The sequence below is a fragment of the Carcharodon carcharias genome, chromosome 32 (genome assembly GCF_017639515.1).
Source record: "Carcharodon carcharias isolate sCarCar2 chromosome 32, sCarCar2.pri, whole genome shotgun sequence".
In the NCBI taxonomy this organism is placed as follows: Eukaryota; Metazoa; Chordata; class Chondrichthyes; order Lamniformes; family Lamnidae; genus Carcharodon; species Carcharodon carcharias.
In genome coordinates, this window is record NC_054498.1 from 11,158,407 (window position 1) to 11,181,636 (window position 23,230).

At 46.5% G+C, this 23,230-nt stretch overlaps 1 protein-coding gene across 1 annotated transcript in view; it reads right to left on the reverse strand.

Annotated features, from left to right (window-relative positions):
- Positions 1 to 23,230, reverse strand: part of arid3b (AT rich interactive domain 3B (BRIGHT-like)) — a 312,831-nt gene that overhangs the window by 121,589 nt on the left and 168,012 nt on the right. Inside the window, exons 5-6 of the mRNA XM_041178228.1 lie at positions 7,636 to 7,819; positions 3,438 to 3,682 (exon numbers count right to left, since the gene is read on the reverse strand). Of these exons, the coding sequence (XP_041034162.1) occupies positions 3,438 to 3,682; positions 7,636 to 7,819 (429 nt within the window). The remainder of the gene's footprint in view (positions 1 to 3,437; positions 3,683 to 7,635; positions 7,820 to 23,230) is intronic.

The following is a 23,230-nucleotide window of genomic DNA, read 5'->3' on the forward strand; positions in this document are numbered from 1 at the left end:
TCCAGAGAGCCTGTTGGTGAAGGGTAGGACTGGAGACAATGTTTATTTAGTTACAGAATTACACATTACAAGCATGCACCTCCTAACCTTGACAGGCAGAGTTTTATTCTGCGTCTACAGGAACATAAGAACATAGGAGCAGGAGTGGGCCATTCAGCCCATCAAGCCCGTTCTGATATTCAAACAGATCATGGCTGATCGTTTTACCTTTAAGCCATTTTCTCCTACTATCCTCATTTCCAGATTTCTGTCTGCTTAGCTCGAGAAGGTGGTGGTGAGCTGCCTTCTTGAACCGCTGCAGTCCATGTGGTGTAGGTACACCCACAGTGCTGGTAGGGAGGGAGTTCCAGTGTTTTGACCCAGCGACAGTGAAGGAACGGTGATATAATTCCAAGTCAGGATAATGTGTGGCTTGGAGGGGAACTTCCAGGTGATGATGTTCTCATGTGCCTGCTGCCCTTGTCTCTCTAGATGGTAATGGTTGTGGGTTTGGAAGGTGCTGTCGAAGGAGCCTTGGTGAGTTCCTGCAGTGCATCTTGTAGATGGTACACACTGCTGCCACTGTGCGAGGAAAGCTTCTAATACAGTGATTTAGAACACATTTCTTGATAGGGTGGTGGAAATAGATTCCATATTAGCTTCTGAAAGGGGAATTGGACAAATACTTGAAGGATCAAAAACTGTAGGAATACAGGAAAAGAGCAGGGGGAGTGGGACTTTCTGGATTACTCTTCAAAAGAGCCAATGCAGACTTGATGGACCGAATGGCCTCCTCTGTGCTCTACTCTTTGCTTAAACAAAACTTAATGGACCCATCCCTGCTCTGTTACAGACATTTATCTCGTCTGTAACCAGGGTTAAAAGGACCAATGCATTTGATCAGATAAAATGGCTCTAAAAGAACAGAAGATAAATAGGAAACAAAAGGGGGATTAAGGGGATTATCAGAAAGATCAAAGAAAAGTACAGCTGGAATTGATCTGCAAAACAAAAACAGAATTACCTGGAAAAACTCAGCAGGTCTGGCAGCATCGGCGGAGAAGAAAAGAGTTGACGTTTCGAGTCCTCATGACCCTTCGACAGAACTGGGTCATGAGGACTCGAAACGTCAACTCTTTTCTTCTCCGCCGATGCTGCCAGACCTGCTGAGTTTTTCCAGGTAATTCTGTTTTTGTTTTGGATTTCCAGCATCCGCAGTTTTTTTGTTTTTATCTCTGTATTGATCTGCAAATACTTGCGAAACCCACTTGGACCAGATATGAAAAATACGTTTTGCACATGAATGGATAGGAACCAAGTCAGAGAAAGAAAGTGAGGGGGATTTGAACCTCACTTGCCGAGTGGGAAATCCGCAGGATTGCTGGATTTATACTCTGCAGGGTTGATAGTGCGCGGCACTTTCAGACAGCATTTTGAAGAGCTGATGGGAGGTGTGCAGGTGGTGGACCGCTGGAACCCTGCACAGCTATCCATCCACCAGAAAACGTGACAGGCTCAACAGCCATACACACTCCACCCCTGCCCAGCATATTCTGCTATCCGCTGTGCCCATGTGTAGGGCTAGGAAAACTACTAACCAACCCCCCACCCCCACCAAACCCCTACCCCGCCAAACCCCAACCTCACCTCCAACCTCACGTGACTCAGTACATCTGGGACGCTCTAGTCTGACTGGCTCATTTTGACCTGGAATTCTCCAGTCTGATTGGCTCATTTTCATTGAAATCTTCCAGTCTGATTGGCTTATTTTTCACCTGGCATCTTCCAGTCAGATTGGCTCAGTATCATACAGAACCCTCTAGTCTGATTGGCTCAGTCAGTAATGCCTGGAATGCTCCAGTCTGATTGGTTCAGTGCTACCCATGACATTCTCTTCCTCTTATTTACCTCGATGTTATTACACTGACTCCAGAACCACTCATAGACAATATACCAGCACCTTCACTCAAAGGTCAATGGATACATTCCTAACATTTCCACAGAACAGTGTACATTCCTTCATGCCCCTTTTCTTTAAAAATGCACTTTATTCCGATGTAGATAAATGGTCTGCAGGCTGCTGAGGGCAGCAGATCTTATGAACCAAGACTAGAATAACACACACAAATGGAACAGCAGACAATAATGATTTGAACTGAGTGATTGCGAAAGATTAGAATACTGCATCTCGGAGCTGGACACGACAGGAAAGCTTTGGTGCTGATTTTATTCCAAATATCTGCAAGTCAGGAACTACATTCCTCATGGCATCAGCCCCAAAGTCTACTGTCTAGCGCTGTTAACACGCTCGCCCTTGAGTCAGAGGTTATGGGTTTGGGTTCCACTCCAAAGGCTTGAATGTAATATTCAGGGCTCTACTGAAGGAGTGCTACACCTTCAGAGGGGCTGTCTTTCGGATGAGATGTTAAACAGAGGCCCCTGTCCGTCCTCTTGAGTGGATATCCCATGGCATTCATTTCAAAGGAGAGCCGGGGAGATCTCCCCCCTTGTCCTGGGTCAACAGTTATCCCTTAACCAACATCACAAAAAGTTTGTGGGAGCTTGCTGTGCGCAAGTTGGTCACTGTGTTCCTTACGTTACAACAGCTACTAGACCTCAAAAAATACTTAATTGGTTAAGCGCTTTGTGACATTATGAAAGGTATAAATGTTATATAATGCAAACCTGTCTTTCCTCAATAAGAGTTAATACCACAGTGGAGTTAGCATGGAGGAGTCCCTGTCCTCACAGCTTGGACTGGTGGATAACAGAGTCACAACTCCAGCGCTGCTGAAGATCCAATCCAGGTTCCAACGCGACCTCGAAGAAGCAGCTAACCAACTCTGCCCTGAGGTTGAAGGACCTGACCTGGAGGACCCTGGGACATGACCCAATCCAATTCCTCAACTCAACTCAAAAGGCACATGAAACATTGATTAAAAAGCCCCAAATGACCCAATTCATGGATAACTGTAAACATGAAAGATAAAAGGACAGTTGGGCTTCAAAAGCGACTTTTCAACAACAACATGACTTACATTTTTGTAGCACCTTTAACATCACAAAATACTCCAAGGTGCTTCACTGGAGCATGAAGCAGACAAAATTCGACACCAAGGAAACATTGGGACTGGCAACCAAAAGCTTGGTAGGTTTTAAGAAGAATCTTAAAGGAGGAGAGAGAGAAGCAGAAACAGATGGAGGAAGAGAGAGATTTAGAGAGGCCATTCCAGAGTTTGGGCCCCAAGGCAGCTGCAGACATGGCCACCAATTGTGCAGCGATGAAATGTGCAGATGTGTAAGATGCCAGAATTGGGGGAGATCAGGATGTAAGGCTGGAGGAGGTTAGAATGATAGGGGATCCAAGTCTCTCAAGGGCTGGCTTTAGGTGCAACTGACCCATTGTGGGAATGATCTAAACATGGGAAGAGATCACTAGGTCATGAAATGTCACTTACCTTTTTTGATGAGCAGCCCTGGTGAGAGGTGGGTACCATTGGAGGTAGGAACATTCATCGATGATAGATGGACCTTGGCAGGGGATAGAAGGGTGGTTGTCGAGCTCGGAGTGTAGCCAAAGAGAGCCGAGCTGTAGCTGGGTCTTCTGCCCTCCCGCCTGTTGCTGTCAATTGCTGCCTGGAGCTCTGTGGGCGAGCTAAGTGATTGCTTTTCACATTCATAAGGGTAGAGGTATTTCATGTATCTGCAGATGGACAAAGGACACGTTATATGGCCTTCTGCGCACTGAGCTACCATTACACCGTATTTTGTAATAAATAATACACGGTAGTTCGCCCCTTTGCCAAAATAGGTGGCAGACAAAGGATACAAAGAGTGTGATATTAATGCTTCCAATGCGATTGGCTCTTAAATGCCCTCTGAAGTGGCCCAACCAGCTATTCAGGGCAATTCTGGACAGGCAATAAACACCAGCCATGCCATCAATGCCCAAGGCATAATAAAATAAAACTGGATATACATTGGCAGAGAGCCCACAAGGACAGTGAGACTCAGTCAGCATGCTGCCAATTTCCCATGACTTAAGGGCAAAGTGCCGAACCTGTGGTTTGCGGTCTCTGGATCATCTCTGGACTACCACCATAGCCTCGAGGTTATGTACTAAGGTCAAACACGTACAAAGGTTAAAGCATTGAACTGCACTCATCTCAGTTGGTTATCTGAATGCGCAAGTATCACTTACAACAGGGAAGCAGACAGTTTGGCCCAACCACTTCCGTGTTGGTGTTTATCCTCCACTAGCGTCGGCACTGCTCCCCCCACCCCTTTCTTGCCCTATCTTACCAATTTGGAAATGTGGGCATAATCTCTGGGACCGCACATCATGGTTTCCCCACCCTCTGTGTAAAATTAATTTTTCTGGCTCTCTGTTGACAATACGTTATCTCTTATCCGTGTCCCCTCACCTCAAACCCCCTCAACCATATGGACAGCTGAAAATAACAGTCATCACACTTCCACTTCTGTTTAGCTCTGAAGAAGAGTCGTATGGACTCGAAACGTTAATTCGGTTTCTCTCTCCACTGATGCTGCCAGACTTGCTGAGATTTTTTTCCCAGCATTTTCCGCTTTTATTTCAGATTTCCAGCATCCACAGTACTTTGCTTTTAGCCATGGTAAGGCTGGTTGGTCCAACAAATCTTCCCCGAAACTCACTATATCTGCAGCATCATCATGACCGGACACTTCTCACCTCCCTCCCATAGCCATGTCATTGCCTGGCAGAGGTAGAAAACCCCCCCAAAAAAACATGGCCAATTAGGGAATGGAAAAATGTGTCACGATCGTCTTTGAATCATAGAAAATTTACGGCCACAGACAAGGTGGAGGTGGAAATGATGTTTCCTCTTGTGTGTGAGTCCAGAACTGGGGGGGGGGGGGGGGGGGGGGGGGGGGGCACTGTTTTAAAATTAGGGGTAAACCTTATAGGGCAGAGATGAATTCTTTTCTCTGAGGGTTGTGTGACTTTTGCTAAATTTTATTCATGGGATGTGGGCATCACTGGCTAGGCCAGCGTTTATTGCCCCTCCCTAATTACCCTTGTGTAGAGTGCATTTTAAGAGTCAACCACACTGTTGTGGGTCTGGAATCACATACAGGTAAGGATGGCAGATTTTCTTTCCTTAAGGGCATTAGTGAGCCAGATGGGCTTTTACTGATAATCGGCAATGGTTTCGCGTTCATCATCACACTCTTAATTCCAGATTTTTATTGAATTCAAATTTCACCATCTGCCCTGTCAGGATTTGAACCCCGGTCCCCAGAGCAATACCCTGGGACTCAGTGACAATACCACCCCAAGGTGGTCACTGGAAATTTTAAAGGCAGAGGTAGATAGGTTCTTGTTAGGCAAGGGAATCAAAGGCTATCGGGGATAGTTGGGAATGTGGAACTCGAAACATAAACAGATCAGCCATGATCTTATTGAATGGCGGAGCTGGTTCGAGTGGCCGAATGGCCTACTTCTGCTTCTATTCCGTATGTTTTAATGTCTGCACTGGCTGAAAAACAGGCCACACAACCTAATCCCACTTTCCAGCATTTGGTCCATAGCCCTACAGATTATAGCACGTGAGGTGCATATCCAGACACGTTTTAAATGAGTTGAGGGTTTCTGCCTCTTTCAGGCAGTGAGTTCCAGACCCCTACATACCCCACCCCTGGGCAACCTCTCCTCTAATCCGTCTACAAATCACTTTAAATCTATGCCCCTTAGTCACTGACTGCTCTGCTAAAGTAAATAGGCCCTTCCCATCCCAGCGTAGTGGTATTGTCACTCAACTAGTAATCCAAAGACCTAGGGTAAAGCTCTGTGGTAAAAGCAAAAAAACTGCGGATGCTGGAAATCCAAAACAAAAATGAAAATACTTGGAAAAACTCAGCAGATCTGGCAGCATCTGCGGAGAGGAACATAGTTAACGTTTCGAGTCCACATGGCTCTTCAACAGAACTAAGTAAAAATAGAAAAGAGGTGAAATATAAGCTGGTTTAAGTGGGATAAGTAGAGCTGGATAGAGGGCCAGTGATAGGTGGAGATAACCAAAAGATGTCACAGACAAAAGGACAAAGAGGCGTTGAAGGTGGTGATATTATCTAAAGGAATGTGCTAATTAAGGGTAGAAAGCAGGACAAGCAAGGTACAGATAGCCCTAGTGGGGGTGGGGTGGGGTGAAGGAATCAAAAAAGGCTAAAAGGTAGAGATAAAACAATGGATGGAAATATATTTAAAAATAATGGAAATGGGTGGGAAAAGAAAAATCTATATAAATTATTGGGGGAAAAAGGGGGATCGGAAAGGGGGTGGGGATGGAGGAGAGAGTTCATGATCTAAAATTGTTGAACTCAATATTCAGTCCGGAAGGCTGTAAAGTGCCTAGTCAGAAGATGAGGTGCTGTACCTCCAGCTTGCGTTGAGCTTCACTGGAGGAAAGCTCTATGGACCTGGGTTCAAATCCTGCCAAGGCAGATGGTGGAATTTAAAGCAATAAAAATCTGGAATTAAAAATGATGACCATGAAACCAATATCAATTATTGTAAAAACCCATCTGGTTCACTAATGTCCTTTAGGGAAGGAAATCTGCTGTCCTTACCTAGTCTGGCCTACATGTGACTGCAAACCCACAGCAATGTGGTTGACTCTTAAATGTCCTCTGAAAAAGGACAATTAGGGATGGGCAATAAATGCTGGCCTAGCTAGTGACGCCCACATCCCATGAATGAATTTAAAAAAAACTCCATCCAGGTCCCTCACAATTTTGTACATCTCAATCAAATCTCCCCTCAGCCTCTTCTGTTCCAAGGAGAACAACCCCAGCCTCTCCAACCTTTCCTCATAGCCGCAATTTTCCAGTCCTGGCAACAACCTCATAAATCGCCTGTGTACCCTCCCTCTTGATCTCCTGCATGCCTTCCCATTGGCTGATTTCTTCCCTCTTCTCTTCAAGATGCTACTTTCTTGTTGGGTGCCTGTTAAACACTCACTGTGAATGTCACTCCCTTAGTGGAAGTGCTGGCTCATGGAATCACCCCTTGAATGGTTTCTCGGAAGTAAAAACCCCTTCTTTTTAAGTCAAGAACATGCACCATATGAGAGAATGGAAGTTTCGTTAACAAGCCCAGTTCCCCTGTGTTGGGCAGGAGTCACAGATTGGAGCCTATCCATTTCACACACCCCAACTTTCCACCATTGTCTGCTGCATGCTCAATTCTCAACATTTCTCTTTCTAGAAACCACTTAAAAAAATGATTGGGACATGAGCTTTGCAAGCAAAGTCAACCTTTGTAGCTTATCCCAAGTTGCCCCTGAGAGGGTGGTGGTGAGCTGCCTTCTTGAATGTGCTGCTGTCCTTCAGGATGAAGGCACTCCCACGGTGCTGTTAGGGAAAGAGTTCCAGGATTTTGTCCCAGTTTCTATGAAGGCCAATGCATATGCAAGTTGGGAAGATGTGCCGCTTGGCAAGAGGAACTTGGAGCTGATGTTGCTCCCTTGTGCCTGCTGCCCTTGTCTCAACTGCCCCCCTATGGCTACGTGACAGTTCCAGCTGGCCACTCTGTCTCTGGTTGAAGGGGACTCATCCAACAGGTAAATCCCACACCGGCAGGGCTGGCTGTGGTCTAACACAGTGGCTGCTACTTACTGAGTCCTGAGTGTAAAGGCTGCGCTGGTAATTGAGGTAGGTAAGTTGAGGCCTTTAGTGATTTCTCGCCAAATCTTCTTATTGATAACTTCCACTAGTCCGCCCTTCTCTGTGACGAGCTTATACAACATGTACAAGTCTAACACTTGCTTTGCCATTATGGGAATCCGGTTCACTGGCGTTCCTGTAACACAAAAGAGGCAGAAGGGTTTCCATCAGGAATAATGTCTCTCCAATCCCTACCAGTCTAAACAAAGGGCACGTTTCTCTCTCACCTTGTTAGGAGGTGACAAGCTCTGGTTTTAATGGCATGAAGAATTAAGGAGGAAAGGAATGAAAGGGCTTCCACAGTTTTCAGACATGTTTATCTGCTCTCACTCTGTTATTTATTTATTTAGCGAAGGCAAATCCCCAAAGCCAGGTGATAGCCTCCTCATTTGCTGAGTTTAACGTTATTAGTCCACCACTTAGTCTGTGGAGGGGACGCTCCATGTACAGCATTGTTTGTGCCTTTACATAAGGGGTTTGTACTGAGGCCCCAGTGGTGGAGCTTGGCTGCACGGGGGCCTTGGCCTGACCTGAACCTGTTCAAGGGCCACTGTCACCACGGCAGTTCAAAGCCTGTCATTCAACAGGTGGGGTCTGTCACAAGGAACCTGTTAGTTCGTGACTTCCCGTGTTGCCCATTCCTCGATCCAAAGGATTTCTGCTGGCAGATCTTGTTTAGGAAGGGCGCCTCTGTGTGGGGCGCTGAGCTGGAGGGCGGGCAGTGGATGGGTTGAACAGGTCATCACGGAGTCTCACTCCGTTAAGTAAACACGAACTCGGACTGGTTCTTAGAAAATGCTTCGACAATTACCTTTAAGAATCAAAGGGGAAAATCAGGTGAAAAGCATTAGGAATATAAAAGGGGGAAGATGGGCATTCAGCCTTATGGGCATGCTCTGTCATTCAGCAAGATCATGGCTAACCAGTGCTTCAACTCCATTTTCCTGCCTTTGTTCCAGATCACTTGAAAGCTGACCTAACAAAATCTATCGATCTCAGTCTCGACTGACGGAACATCCTTTGTGTGAATAAGCTTTCCCTGATTTCAATCCTAAATGTAAATCCTAACCTGTAATTTTAAGATTACCTCCCTGTGTTCTTAATTCCCCCACTGGAGGGAACAGTTTCACTGTATCTGCTTTATCGAATCCCTTTAATGTTTTATACATCTCCATCAGGTCACCCCTCAATCTTCTATACTCAGGGAATATAAACCAAGTTTCTGAAAACTGACATCATAATTTAACCAACTACGTTGTATTTTAATTATTATATTTATAAAAAATGAGGAACGTGCAATGATCAATTGTTCAAATACTTCATGTTTGATTATGCGAGTCTGGTAACCACTCAATCCTCACTGTGCTTGATTGGTTGAACCTGGGTGTTGACTCAGAGCAAAGTAAACAGACACCACGGAAGCTACTAGAAGCTGGAACTGGGATAAGCACGGGTGCAGACATCGTATGATTGCAAAGATATTTTAAAGCTCGTGTAGGTAAAACCTGTTGCACACTTAGAATCTTGTGCCATCTCTGTGTTGCTGTGAGGAAAATCAAACATTAAAATTCACAACAGAAAAGTCTGTTACAGATACGATGTAGTGAAACACTGTGTCATCCACACAGAGCTTCAAGTACCACCCATTCCTCCTCATCCCCACGCTGTTGCCATGTTAAAATCAGGATTCAATCATTGCTAGCTTTTTGCTTGGGCCCTCATAGCTGCTGAACTCCTTATATCCCTCAGTCATGTCCTCTGCAGTCTTCCATCTCTCAGGCAATCATCATGCCTTTAATGCTCAACTTTGGCATCATCTCATCGTTGCTTCCTGACCTAACTCACTGACTTTCCTTGGCCTTGCTGGTGTGTTTTTTTTGGGTTTCTGGTTTCAGTGAAAAACAAAGTCTGGAGCCCCAGTGAGAGCTGCAAATAAAACCAACTAAAATCTAGAACACCTCAGCAACATGGTGAAATAGTGTGGCGGTATGTACTAAATACAAGGAGAAATGAAAAAGCTTAAATTTATAATAGCATCATTCACAACAGCTGGACATCCAAAAGCACCAATGGAGTATTGTCTGCACCCATGCTTATCCCAGTTCTAGCTTCTAGTAGCTTCCGTGGTGTCTGTTTACTTTGCTCTGAGTCAACACCCAGGTTTAACCAATCAAGCACAGTGAGGATTGAACGGTTACCAGACTCGCATAATATTTTGTAATATTAGAACCAGAGTAGCCAATCTTCACACAGCAAGATTCCACAAACAATAATGAGATCCACCCTGAGGGGACAGACTTGGTTTAATGTCAAATCCGAAAGATGCCACCAACGGCAGAGCAGGAATCCCTCAGTACGGCACTGGAGTCTCATAACCTTGGTTTTGTGCTCGAGCCACCCGGGGTGTGTCTAGAATTCACAAACTTCTGATCGTGAGACAAGCTTGTTTACCCAATGAGCCACAACTTAAAATCTGCAAAGTGCTCCTCAAACGCAGTTAATTGCAACAGATTGTAGCAAAGATCCTCACAGGTTAAAGGACACTGCGGGATAACAATAACACTATGAAGAACTAGACCAAGAAGTTGAGGCGTCCACCATTAAAATTAATTTTGATCACTAGCACCATGTTACCTGTAGTCATTTCAGCCCGTCTGCATCCAGCGCTGGCTGAGACTCTGAGATGTTGAATATTGCACTGCTTGGAAAGAGACCAAATCATTTTTCACACACTTTGGCTCTTATTTTGCTCAGCGAGGAGGCAATAGCACCACCGGTGGCTCCTTTTGGAGCTGCACCGTTCTCAGAGACAAACAGGCCCCATATTCAGCCGGTGGCGTTGGTGTGTTACAGTTCGCTCAGGGAGTCTGATCTGAGTTGCTGTGGCAACATGCACGTTGTAGTCTGGAGCTATGGATGGTGATGATAGAGGCCCCAACTTTCTTCCCATCACATGACTGACCAGGAATCTCTTGGCCGCGTTATGAACGCACCTTCTTTAGCCTTCAAGTCCTGGGGTGAGACTCGAACCTGGAGACTTCTGCCTTAAGAGGCAGGGTCGCTACCCACTGCGGCGCAAGACCCCCTACTCAGCCTGAAAAATGCACTTGGGTGCCTGGCAGGGGACTCCAGCTCCCTGGCTTTGGACTTTGGAACAAGAGGGAATGGGAAAGATGTCCAGCTGGGCTGCGTACAGGGCTGTCTTCATTCTGCAACGATTTGCATTTATATAGCGCCTTTAACGTATTAAAATGTCCCGAGGCGCAACACAAAGCCTACAGTTTACACCGACCGAGCCACGAAGGGATATATTAGGACAGGGGGGTCAAAAGCTTGGTTGAAGTTGCAGGTGTTAAGGAGCGTGTTAAAGGAGGAGAGAGAGGGGCGCGGGGAGGGTTAGGCATGGAAGTCTTGAACTTGGGGCCCATGAAGCTGAAAGCACAGCTGTCAACGGTGGACAGTTTAACCTGGGGATGTGCAGGAGACCAGCATTGGTGGAACACAGAGATCCGGGCCGGTTGTGAGGCTGGAGGTCATTACAGAGATAGGGAAGGGATAAGAAGGGGCGGGGCAGGGACAGGAAAGCCACAGATTGATTTTTAAACAAAGATGAGAACATTAGACTTCCTCAGGGTTAGAAATCCCAGGGACATGAGCTGTGCAGTTGCTGCTGATTATTTTTGGACACACTACCAGCTTCGGAAAAAAAAAGCAAATGGGTGGTGTTGGGCTCTCTAAACAGGTGTCGACATGACATATCCTGCTCTGCGCTGTCCCACACTGTCTCCCCTTTAAACTCTGATCCTTCAATTTAATGTTTGTGAAGGTTGGATATGCTCATTCACAAGAGCTGCAAACACAGCTTGATTTTGAAAACTAAATCACTGCTGCTCTCAGTGGAAAAGCTTTTAAGAAAACGATAATTACTGTGAAATTAATTGCAGCAAAGTCTCAGTGAGTTCCAATGAGGAAGCTCATCCTTGACACGGTGGTTCATTTCAGACACCTTTGGCCATCAAGATCGCAATCTGTGTTTGCCAGGATTATATTTCCACACCTCTCTCTCTCTCTCTTTTCAAGAATGCAATAAAACTGTCATCGAAGTGGAACTATTGCAGGAGTCATACTGGTGGTGAAGGTTTTACATTAAAACCACATGCCAAACCAGGCTCCCTAATAAAACCACACATAACTAGCGCCCCAAACCAGGATCTCTATTATCACCACACATAACTAGCACCCCAGACCTGGCTGTTAAAACTAAAGGTAACTGTCTGCCCATCAGGTGTGTTGCAGTAATTGCAGCTGCGAAGAGACAGAACGAGAAAACACAGGAAGAATAGGAGATGAGAAAATGTGAAAGTGGAAATGGAGATAAAAAGGAAAGCAAAGTGAAAAATTAAATTTAAACGAGGAGAGGAAAAAGCAGAGAGCCCCCAACGAATCACTCCCATCATGAAGAGAAGGTCGGGGAGAATTAATAAACGCTGAGGGAGATGAGCTGTTTTAACGTTTATTTTTAGTTTTCCTCCTTGCTTCCCGAGAATTGCGGACTCTGGCTGCTTCCACGGGCACAGCCAAGTGCCCAGCTTTTATGCTTAGGCTGGACGGCGAGCGTGCCTCAGCTATTTGACTGCAGGAGGCATCACAGCCAAGCCTTCCTTATCCACATATGCGCACCAACTTTCTAGGAAGTGGGTGAGGGTTGGGGATGCGTGGATTGCGAACCCATGGGGACGAGACCACTTGCAGAGCCTGAGCTTCTTGTACAGACCCTGGAACCCGCCCCCTAGGCCTTCTGATCTGGATGGTTCAGTAACACACCTAGAGATACATTTACCAGCACCTCTCAAAAAGGAGTAAGATCCTAATTATAACATGCCAGTTCGGCCTCAAGTGAAATATTGCGTCCAGTTCCGGGCGCCACACTTTAAGAAGGATGTGAAGGCATTAGCGAGAGTGCAGAAAAGATTCACAAGGATGGCTCCAGGGATCAGGAACATCAGTTACGTGGATAGATTGGAGAAGTTTGGACTGTTTTCCATGGGGAATAGGGAATTGAGGAGAGGTTTGACAGAGGTATTCAAAACCATGAGGGGCCTGAACAGAGTAGATAGGGTGAAACTTTTGCCACTGGTGGGAGGAACGAGAATGAGAGGGGCACAGATTTAAGGTAATTGGCAAAAGAAGCACTGGAGACATGAGGAGAAACTTTTGCACACAGCGCGTGGTTAGGATCTGGAATACCCTGCCTGAGAGTGTGGTGGAGGCAGATTCAGTTGAGGCATTCGAGAAGGAATTGGATTATTACCTGAAAAGGAAGAATGTGCAGGGTTAAGGGGAGAAGGTGGAGGAACGGCACCAGGTGTATTGCTCATTTGGGGAACCAGTACAGTCAACGAGGGGCCAAATGGCCCCCTGCTCTGTGACAATTCTGTGATTCTGGAATTGGATATACATGAAGTGGAATGGTTCAAGAAGGCGGCTCACCACCACCTCCTCAAGGGCAACCAGAGATGGGCAATAAATGCTGGCCCAGGCAGCGAAGCCCACATCCCATGAATGAATAAAAAAAAATCTCAGAAAGAATGGAAAGGGCTATGAGGAAAGAACAGTGAGACCAATTGGACAGTTCTTTCAATGAGCTGGCACAGGCATGATGGGCTAAATGGCCTCCTTCTGGGCTGTAAGGTTGTATGATTCTCTCCACTAAGCCACCTTCCACACTAGGAATGGACAAATAATGGCAGACAGGAAAAGGCCAACGGGATCGCCCAGCCTGTCCGGGTTGATTTGTGAGACCTGCGCTATACCCACTCCCCACCAAAGCAGCACCAGGTGATCCCCTGAGAGAGGTGACTAACTGGGTAAAGTCAGGGCCATTCTGGGGTTGGGGTGAGTGGGTGGGTGGGGGGTGGGATCTGGGGAATGCCTCCAACCTTAGTTCATTCGCTCTCGAAACCCTCATCCATTCCTTTGTTACCTCTACAGTTGACTATTCCAACTCCTGACCAGCCTCCCATCTTCGGGCCTCTCACCTTCCATCCCCTATAGGCTTAAACGTGCCCAAAGTGCTGCAGCTGGATCTAACCTGGCAACAAGTCCCGTTCGCCTGTCAGCCAAGAGCTCAACGAACGACATCGGCTCCCGCTTGAACGACACCTTGTTTTTAACCATTCTCTCCTCTGTTTTCAAATCCCTCCAACACCTCGCCCTTCCCTGCCCCTGTAAAATCCTCCAGTCCTATGACCCTCCTCCAATTCCAGCCCCTTGAGCATCCCCCCCCTGGTTTTTAATCGTTCCCCCCCCCCCACCCACATTGGCGGCTGGGCCTTCATCTGCTGAGGTCCCAGGCTTTAGAATTCCCTCCCTAAACTTCTCCTCCTCTCCCTCCCTCATCCTAAAACGTGCTACCTCTTTGGTCAAACCTTTGGTCGCGTGTCCCTAACACTTTCATACGAGGCTCGGTGTCGCATTTTGTTTGGTAATCGCTCCTCGGGACGCTTGATGTCGACGGCGCTAAATGAACGCAGGTCGATCGAAACTAGTCCAGGGACAAGGTGGACGGGACCCGACCACGAGAATGTACTGGGCAGGTCGTGGAATTCTCGCCATTCTCACAGCAGTGCTGCCTCAGAGGTCAGAGGCCACTGCCCGATATTAGGTGCGTTTTCAGCGCAGGCTGCTTGTGACATTGGTTCTGTGGTTCGGGGACATCACAGCGCTGAAAGTGAGGGAAGGGAGGGCAGAAAAATACAGAGGCAAGAAACCATGAGTTACGGCATGTTAACTCTACAATTCAGAGTTGCCTGGATCAATACACAATGGCCTAGGATTGCACTGAGTTTAACACTGCAACTCAAACTGCCCTTATTAAATTTCTTGATTTATAGACATTACACACATCAGGACTTCACCTTTAATCACAAAGTGTAGCTAATGATCATTTTCCTCATTAACTGAAGAGATGTCGCACAGAACTCTCGTGACCCCACAGGTTACAATGCTCTTGAATCTCAATTGTCAATGAAACATGGCAGTTCTTGCTTTAACAAACTCCCAGCTCTTGGTTTAAAAAGCAGTTGGAGAGCTTTAGACGAGAAGAGGTAGCCAAGTCCTTACTCAGCACAGACTGCCAGCCAGAATCTATAATCTTCAGATTTTCGATGCTTGCCCTGCCTTTAGCTCTGGTTTAATATGGCCACATCAGCACACTGGTGGAATAGTTTGATTCAGGTGAAGTGTCTCGATCTGTACAAACCACTGCTGCCCATAACCTAACTCGTAACAAGGTCTGCCCACCCTATACTCATTCACCCAAATTGGTTCCTAGCCTAGCAACGTAGCAACTTAAAAATTCTCAGCCTTGTTTTCGAATCCCTCCATAGTCTCACCCCGCCCCCCCAATCTCCATAACTTCCTCCATACTCTCCGAGATCTCGGAACACCTCCAGTTCTGGCCTCCAGCGTATTCCGGGTTTCTATTACTCCGACATTCGTGGGCGTGCCTTCAGCCGTCTGGGCCCTCAGCTCTAGAATTCCATTCTTAAACCTCGCCGCCTCTCTCTCTCCTCCTTCAATACGCTCATCAAAACCATAAGATTGTAAGAAATAGGAGCAGGAGTAGCCTATTCGGCCCATCGAGCCTGCTCCTCCATCCAATAAGATCACGGCTAATCTGATTCTGGCCTTAACGCCACTTTCCTGCCCATCTCCCATAACACTTAACTTCCATGTCAATCAAAAAATCTGTCTAATTCAGCCTTGAATATATTCAATGATCTAGCCTCTACTGCTCTCAGTTAAACATTTGGTCGCCCATTCTTGTGCCTTCTTTCGTGGCTCAAGTGTCACATTTTGTTCAATAAGTCTTCCATGACGTGCCTTGGGACATATTTGTTTGTTAAAGGTGCTATATAAATGAATGTTGTTGTTGTATTTGAATGTCCCTGTTTGTATGAAAAGGATCTTGTTCGACGCTGGTCTGTATGCAGGTGAGCTTTGACTGGCCTCTGCCACTATGACCTACATGATCAAACATCGTGCCAAACCCCACTGCTCCTGGTGATACAGGAAGACCAGCTATTTGTCAGCTGTGGCTCAGTGGATAGTCTTCTTCTCTCCGGACCCAGAAGGTTGCAGGTTCAAGTCCCACTTCAGGATATGAGCACAAAATTCCAGGCTGATGGCTCCAGTGCGGTGCTGAGGGAGTGCTGCACTGTGGAAGGTGCTGCGTTCAGATTAGATGTAAAATCGCAGGGCCACATCCTTCCTCTCAGGTAGATGCAGAAGAGCCTATGTGAAGAGCAGCAGAGTTCTGTCTGCTGTCCTCGGCAAATGCTTAAGCCTCAACCAACATGTCATCACGTTGCGCTCGGCTGTGCCATCATAGCACAGGCACCTCCGCTCAGCAAAGGTGACCGGCAAGAATCAAAGGCTGTGGAACCCCACCAAATGATGCTGGTTACCCCAAGACCAGGAGGTCATCTCAGGTCGCCAACGGTCAAGTACATGCATTAGGGCATTAGGTGAGACGGGATTGCACTGTGCAGTGGAAGGGCCCACCCGCATTCCCATCGTGTGCAGTGGACAGCCATTGGGAAACGATGCACCCACAAAAAAAGTGCCCGTGACCTACGCCGCTTGCGCAGGTCACCGCAAAATAAGTATAAAAATTAGTCCGGCAGTGTAAAAAAATTTGTCAACAGATTTGCGGTTTAGATGTACTTGAGAAGGAGGAAATTTAATTATGCTCGGTCTTAGAGCACACTTCCAATGGTTTATATTAGCCAGGCTGCTTTGTAATGTTGAAAATGTTGATTGAATTTACAGAGATTGAATGGAAAGTAATAGGCCTGTCAGGCAGAGCTGTTGCAAATGTTGAAGCGGGGACAAATCCCTCAGCCTTTCACAGCTGATAAACATCTGTGCTGCCACATGCAAAGGGGCAGGAAGTGATTGAAAAGTCTGGAGCGACCTACCGCAGGAATGGTGAAAGGAGCCTCCTTATTAGGCAAGGCGACACCTTGGATGAGCGCGGGGAGCCCGTCGCCGTGGACAACCGTGGTCCAGGCAGGGCAACGGGCATCGTAAACATGGGCAAAGGGGGCAGAGGGCGGTCCCTGTAAAAAAAAAAATAATAAAATAAAATCCAGGAATTCGCTTGGTTAAAATGGAACTTGACCTATTCAGTGAGTCACAGGCCCTTTCTATATTGCAATAAGTGAAGACACATTAAAAAAAAAAAATTAGCACAAGGCACATTTGGTCCTGAAAACTGAAACTAGGTAAGGACCCCAATGTGCACATTTATGCGATCATCCACAAGAAACACTCCCAATTTCATAGCGCCGTCCTAGTTAACCCTTGCCTCGCCCCAACTCCAAGAAAAGATTTGAGCCTGCAAGCTAATGATAATTGTTACTGCTTTTCCCACGTGCTGTGATCAGAACTTCAACCCCATTTTTTTTTTTCCAGGTTTCCATGAGGACATTCTGAGGGGACTGAGATGCTGGGAGGATGTTTCCTGTTGTGGGAGAATCTAGAACTGGTTCGGGGGTGGGGTGGGGAGGGGCGCATAGTTTAAAAATAAGGGGTCTCCTGTTTCAGATGGAGACGAGGACGAATTTCCTCTCTCCGAGGGTCATTAGTGTTTGGAATTCCCTGCCCCAGCGAGCAGCGGAGGTTGGGCCGTTGAATATATTAAAGGTTGGGTTAGACAGGGTTTTTGATTGACCCAGGGTGGAATTTTATGCCGGTGGGATTTTATCGGTCCCGCCAAAATCCACGGACTTTTGAATGGCTCGCCACATTTTACAGCCCCACCCGCCCCCCCCCAAGCTGCGACAAGGCTGTAAAACTCCCCCCCAAGGGCTGGGGGCAGGAAGGGAAGGAGAATTAAGACCCCAGTCAGATCAGCCATGAATGCCGCCGCTGAACAGCAGAGCAGGCTCGAGAGCCGAGCGGTCCACTCCTCCTCCTACTGTTTCTTAGGCTCTCATGTGACTGTTTGAGGAAGTGATTAAATCGGTAGATGTCTTGCGGTGTTTTTCGTCCTGGGTCCAGGACTTGGGTGGAGTTTCTTTTGGGTTTGTTTGGTGCCCTAAGAATGCTACTATAGGCTGTTATTTGTAAGGAACGTTCTTGTTCGCTTACGGCTTTATAGGAACATCTCAGCATTGCACACGAGAATCGACTTCTGCTTTCATCCAGATCTCGGTTACTTAGCTGTGTGACATTGCACCACAGTTACATCAGTATCGGGTGCCCCTGATGTTAGCCCTTTACCCTACAATGTTGTTCATGGTGACCGGAGGGTAACAGTCCGATTTTGGGAGAGCTCTAGGGTGGGATCTTCCAGTCTCACCGCTGGGGTGCCATCTCGTGGCAGGTCCCACCCACAACAGGGCCAGAAATTCCCGGCCGTCGTGTGAGGTTTACACTCGGACATTTACAGGCCTGACTGAAAATTGCATCGATGTAACTGGGGTGGCCGGGGTAGTCGACTGACTTCCAACAGCTGGCCACCCGTTTGCCAGCCGGCAATCGATGGCTGACCAGCTGACCACCAGCCCCTTACTTCTGCCCCAAAACTGGACCATTATCCTTGGTTCACCATGAACAATGCCTCAGGAGGTCCACCCTCGGAGAACGCAAGAAAGGGGAGCAGGTGTAGACCTTGGGCCTGCTTCACCATTCAACACAATCATGGCTGATCTTCCTCAATTCTACTTTCCCACCCTATCCCTCGATTCCCCTGACAGGCCAAAAAAATCTGCCCATCCCAGCCTTAACCATCTCAGCTTTCTTCACATAATCAACACAGAAACATGAAAAGTTCAGATTGTGACTTTGTAGGCAAGTCATTAAGAATGATTATCTTGAGGGGGAGGCTCTAGTCTTTTCTTGAAGAGGGAATTATGTACAAGGGTTAAATAGGACAAGAGAGTATGCTAATGCCAGGATTGTCGGATAAATGTCACTCTATCTGTTGGATAACACACACTCTAAAATAAACACATAATTACTATTTTCCTTTACATTGAGCTGCTTTCCAGGTTTTCCTTCTTCTCTCCTGAGGAAGCTGGCTCAGGGTGGTGTGTTACTGAGCGGGTGCCTTTGGGAGTCAACCTGTATTTACATAATGCTCACCAAGGAGGTGAATACTGCTGCGCAAGAGCAGAAAGACGAGAATCGCTCCATGGCCTCACCCCTATATTTCTCTGTAGTCTCCAACAACCTTCTGAGATATCTGCACTCCTTCGAATTTTGGCCTCTTGTGCATTTCCAGTTATAATTGCTCCACCGTTGGTGGCCGCGCCTTCATTGAGCTGGGCTCCTAAGCACTGGTGGGTGGGGGTGGGGGGGGAGGTTTCAGTAAGACCAACAACTTATATTTATATAGCGCCTTTAACATAATGAAAGGTCCCAAGGTGCTTCACAAGAACATGACAAAGCAAAATATTCCACTGTGTCACATAAGGATCTATTACATCAGATAACAAATGCTTGATCAAAAGGATAGGTTTTACAGAGTGTCTTGAAGAAAATAATTGAGGTAGAGAGGCAGAGAGGTGTAGGGAGGGAATTCCAGAGCTTAGGGCCCAAGCAACTGAAGGCATGACCACCAATGATGGAACAGTCAAAATTCGGGGGTAAGCAAGGGGCCAGAATTAGATATTCAAGTTGGGCTGTGACATCCTCTGCAGTCTTATGGCCTACCAACAACAACTTGCATTTATATAACCCCTCTGACACAAGTAAAAACATTCCCAGAGCATTTCAAAGGAGACAATATCAGACAAAAATTAATACCGTGCCACAAAGAGAGATATTAGGACAGGGCTTGGTCAGAGGAGATAGGTTTTGGGGAGTATCTTAAAGTAAAGGAAAGGAGACATTCGCTGTCTAACTTGCAGATGACGAATAGACAAGTGAGGGGGATACTAAATGGATGCTGACAGCTGCAGAGCTGTACAGTAGCAATCCTCAAGTTGTGGGGTGGAGGGGAGAGATGGCAAAGACGAATGAGGTAAAGATAAAGTGTGGAAACTGAAGTGGGGAAGTTGAAAAAAAAACTGAAGCAGTTTCAAAACAAAAATGAAGAAAACCCAATAATGTGCCTTTTATCTTAAAAACAGGCAGAAAAAGCGCTGTCCAGGAGCCTGAAGATCTGAGAGTGGTCTCAGTTAACACTAGTGATTTGAGCTTTTCACTGCTGTTTTCACATCCTGTCACCTCCATGATGAATGATTGTCATTTGGCACATCATGATTAATGATGCTGTGGGTCGTAGGGCGGAATTCCAGAGGGGAAAGGTTGTAGACCTTTCAGCCAAGCCCAGCTTGAGTTCCAAGATAGGACCTCCCAATACCGAATGAGCTGTCCAATCCCCTTCCAGCCTTTTTTTTGAAACGGTCAGGAATAATTTATCCAGCACGCCAAATTGCAAAGGACTCTTTTTTTCTCTCCCTCTGCTCCCACCCCCCAACCTCCCTTCATCTGATAAGAAATCAAAGCCGTCCACACTGGCACCAATTTCCATGGGCTTCTTGTGGCTGAGAGGTGCTGGCTTGGGGCTGTGTGTAATCTAATACAGGTACAGACTAATAACCCCCTCCTTCAAAGGGGAAAATCAAACTCAGATGGCCCTGTTTAACACTTTGTTATACTGCTGGACTTGGGAGCCCATTCATCAGCAACAATATCAGGGACACACAGTGTTCCTTTTATTGGACTCATTTTGCCCTTTGAGAGAGAGAGAGAGAGAGAGAGAGAGAATGAATAAATCCTTTTGCACAAAATCAAGGCAAGACTTAAAAAAAAAATGGTGTTTGCTAGAGTTTGGGGTATCTGTTCACTCACATTCAGCTTCTTTAAAACATCTATAAAGGTGAAATCATTTTTCACGAAGAGTTCAACATACAAACAGCAACCAAACTATTTCATATTTTTATAAAAACAAAAAACTGCGGATGCTGGAAATCCAAAACAGAAACAGAATTACCTGGAAAAGCTCAGCAGGTCTAGCAGCATCGCGGAGAAGAAAAGAGTTGACGTTTCAAGTCCTCATGACCCTTCAACGGGGTCAACACAAATATTTCATATTTGTGCTCAGTTGTCCTGTGACACCTCCTTTTGAGTCCGATGAGGGGACTTTGGGTCATTCCAACAACTACAGTTTGCTTTCACGTAGCCTTCTTAAAGTAGTAAAGTATTCCGAGGTATAGAGATGAAGAGGTTGAGGGAGGGAACTCCAGAGCTTATGGCTCAGGCAGTTGACGGAACGGCCACCAATGGTGGAGCGATGGAAATCAGGGATACGCAAGAGGCCAGAATTGGAGAAACGTGAGAAGATCTTGTTGAAGAATCCTTGGCCAAGGCTCACACGTTAAGAATGGCCACTTAGGGTAGAGCGCTCCAGCAGTAGGCATCCCAGCAGTAGTCAGCTTCTTCAGGGAAGGAGACAAATGAAGACAGTTGTGGTGAAAAGATCTCAATAGTATGAAGCTTAGAAGTTGGAACGCTTGTCTTTTATTTGAAGAGGAAGGGGTGGAACGAGGGAATTCCAAGATTAGATTATGAAGAAAGGCTGAGGAGATTCTAGAGTTCGGGTTGGGGTTGTGAAGGCTGGTCAGTGAGTTCACACAGCCGCAGAACCACCAGCCATGCGTTACGAGTAATCATGGGAGAATTGTCCACCCAACCTGGCCCATCTCAGAATAAAGTAGAGGTTGGCCCATCCTGATTTCCCAGCCAAGAAAAAGGTCCGCAAGCTACTGAATGTGGACAATGAGCCAAGCATTAGAGGACACAAGTGTTAAACCCAGTGTTGGTACAAGGCTTATCCTCCTCATGGTACGGCAGGCAACGTGGTCCAACGCCCAAAGATGGTGGCTGATTTGAGGTCAATTGATACCTCTAGGAACAAACCGGATTAATATCTGCTGAGCTGGGATTTTGAGGATCACAGGGTTTATTCAGCATTTGAAGGGGGGGGCGGGGGAATGAACATATGTTTAAATTCCCTGATCTCCCACTCCCAGTAGCAAGTCACGTTCAAAGGGAGCATGCATCCGGGTGCCTGCACCATCCCTTGTCGGACCTGTGTTTCCGCTGAGTGTGGGACTGGTGGATATTAATGCTTCTGAAATAGTGGTGGCAGGGTTGCACCGACTCTGCAGGCGTATGGTTTGATTTGCTGAATGGTCGTTCCTCATCCATGTCTTTGTTACCTCCAAACTTAATTATTCTCATGCAACCCCAGGCCTGCCTCCCGTGTCCTGGTCTGTGTAAACTTGACGCCTGGACGCATGCTCCCTTTGAACTCGCCACCCAAAGCTCTGCTAACCCTGTCCGAACTAACACCAAGTCCTGTTCACCTCTCACCCCTCTGCTCGCTGACCTGCTTTGGCTCCCAGTTAAGCAACACCTCAATTTTGGAATTGTCATCCTGGTTTTCAAATCATTCCAAGGTCTCACCCCTCCTTATCTCTGTAACTTCCTCCAGCCCCATAACCTTCTGGGATTTCTGTGTTCCTCCAATTCGGGCCTCTCGAGCATCCTGATTTTAAATTTCTCCAACACTGGTGGCTGTGTCTTCAGTTGCATAGGTGATAAGTTCTGGGATCCCATTCCTCTCCCTACCTGCCCCTCCCACCCCTTACAAAACCTCTCAGCCCCTCTGTCTCTTTTTCCTTCTTTACAATACTTCTTAAAACCTGCCTCCTTGAATAAACTTTTGGATTACATGACTTATGGGGCTCAGTGTCAAATTTTTGTTTTAATAACGTCACTGTTAACCAGCTTGAGATGCTTCATTATGTCAAAGGTGCCAAACAAACGCAAGTTGTTATTGTACTTTATGAGATCGATGCTGCAGGGCCAGATCTTTTGTGTGCAGACATTTCTTGTTAATTTTCACATTGTAGTGTTTAATGATCAAATGCTAACCCAAAGCCAGTAGCTGAAAAGGCCATTATACTGAGCAACAAGTTAAACTCGCAATTAATCAGATGGTCTGACAGTTTGATTTGAAGGTTAGAATTTCCATTATTTGTTAACATCATCAATAAGTGCCCCGTGAAGCTGGCTAATCAATCTACTGATAGCTGGGGGCAGAACGTGATGTTTGGGGAGGCTTTAGTCTGCTTCTCGAATAACCTGCTACTGGCCGTAGTGACAGGTCGAATACAACCTCTTCTGAAGCAAACAAGGGAAAGTACTGAAAAGGCTCCTGTGATATTACTGAGAGTGCAGAAAATCCTATTCAAATACTGGTGTTTGACAGGCAATTTTCCATTAAAACTAAAGTGTGAGCTTCCAAGAACCCAAGTCCATTAACTGGCACCCACTGTTTATTCCGCAGCCGCTGGCTCCCTAACCCCAGTGCCAGATCTCCTGACCTAGTGCTTAGTGAATTCAAGACTGATGGAGCAGGGTTTACTGTTGTAAATATTGAGAGCCAGCTCGTGATGGCCAGTTGGCTGGAATGTGAGCTGAGCATGCTTCCAGTGAAAGAGCAACTTTGAAAGAAAGAGAAGCTTGC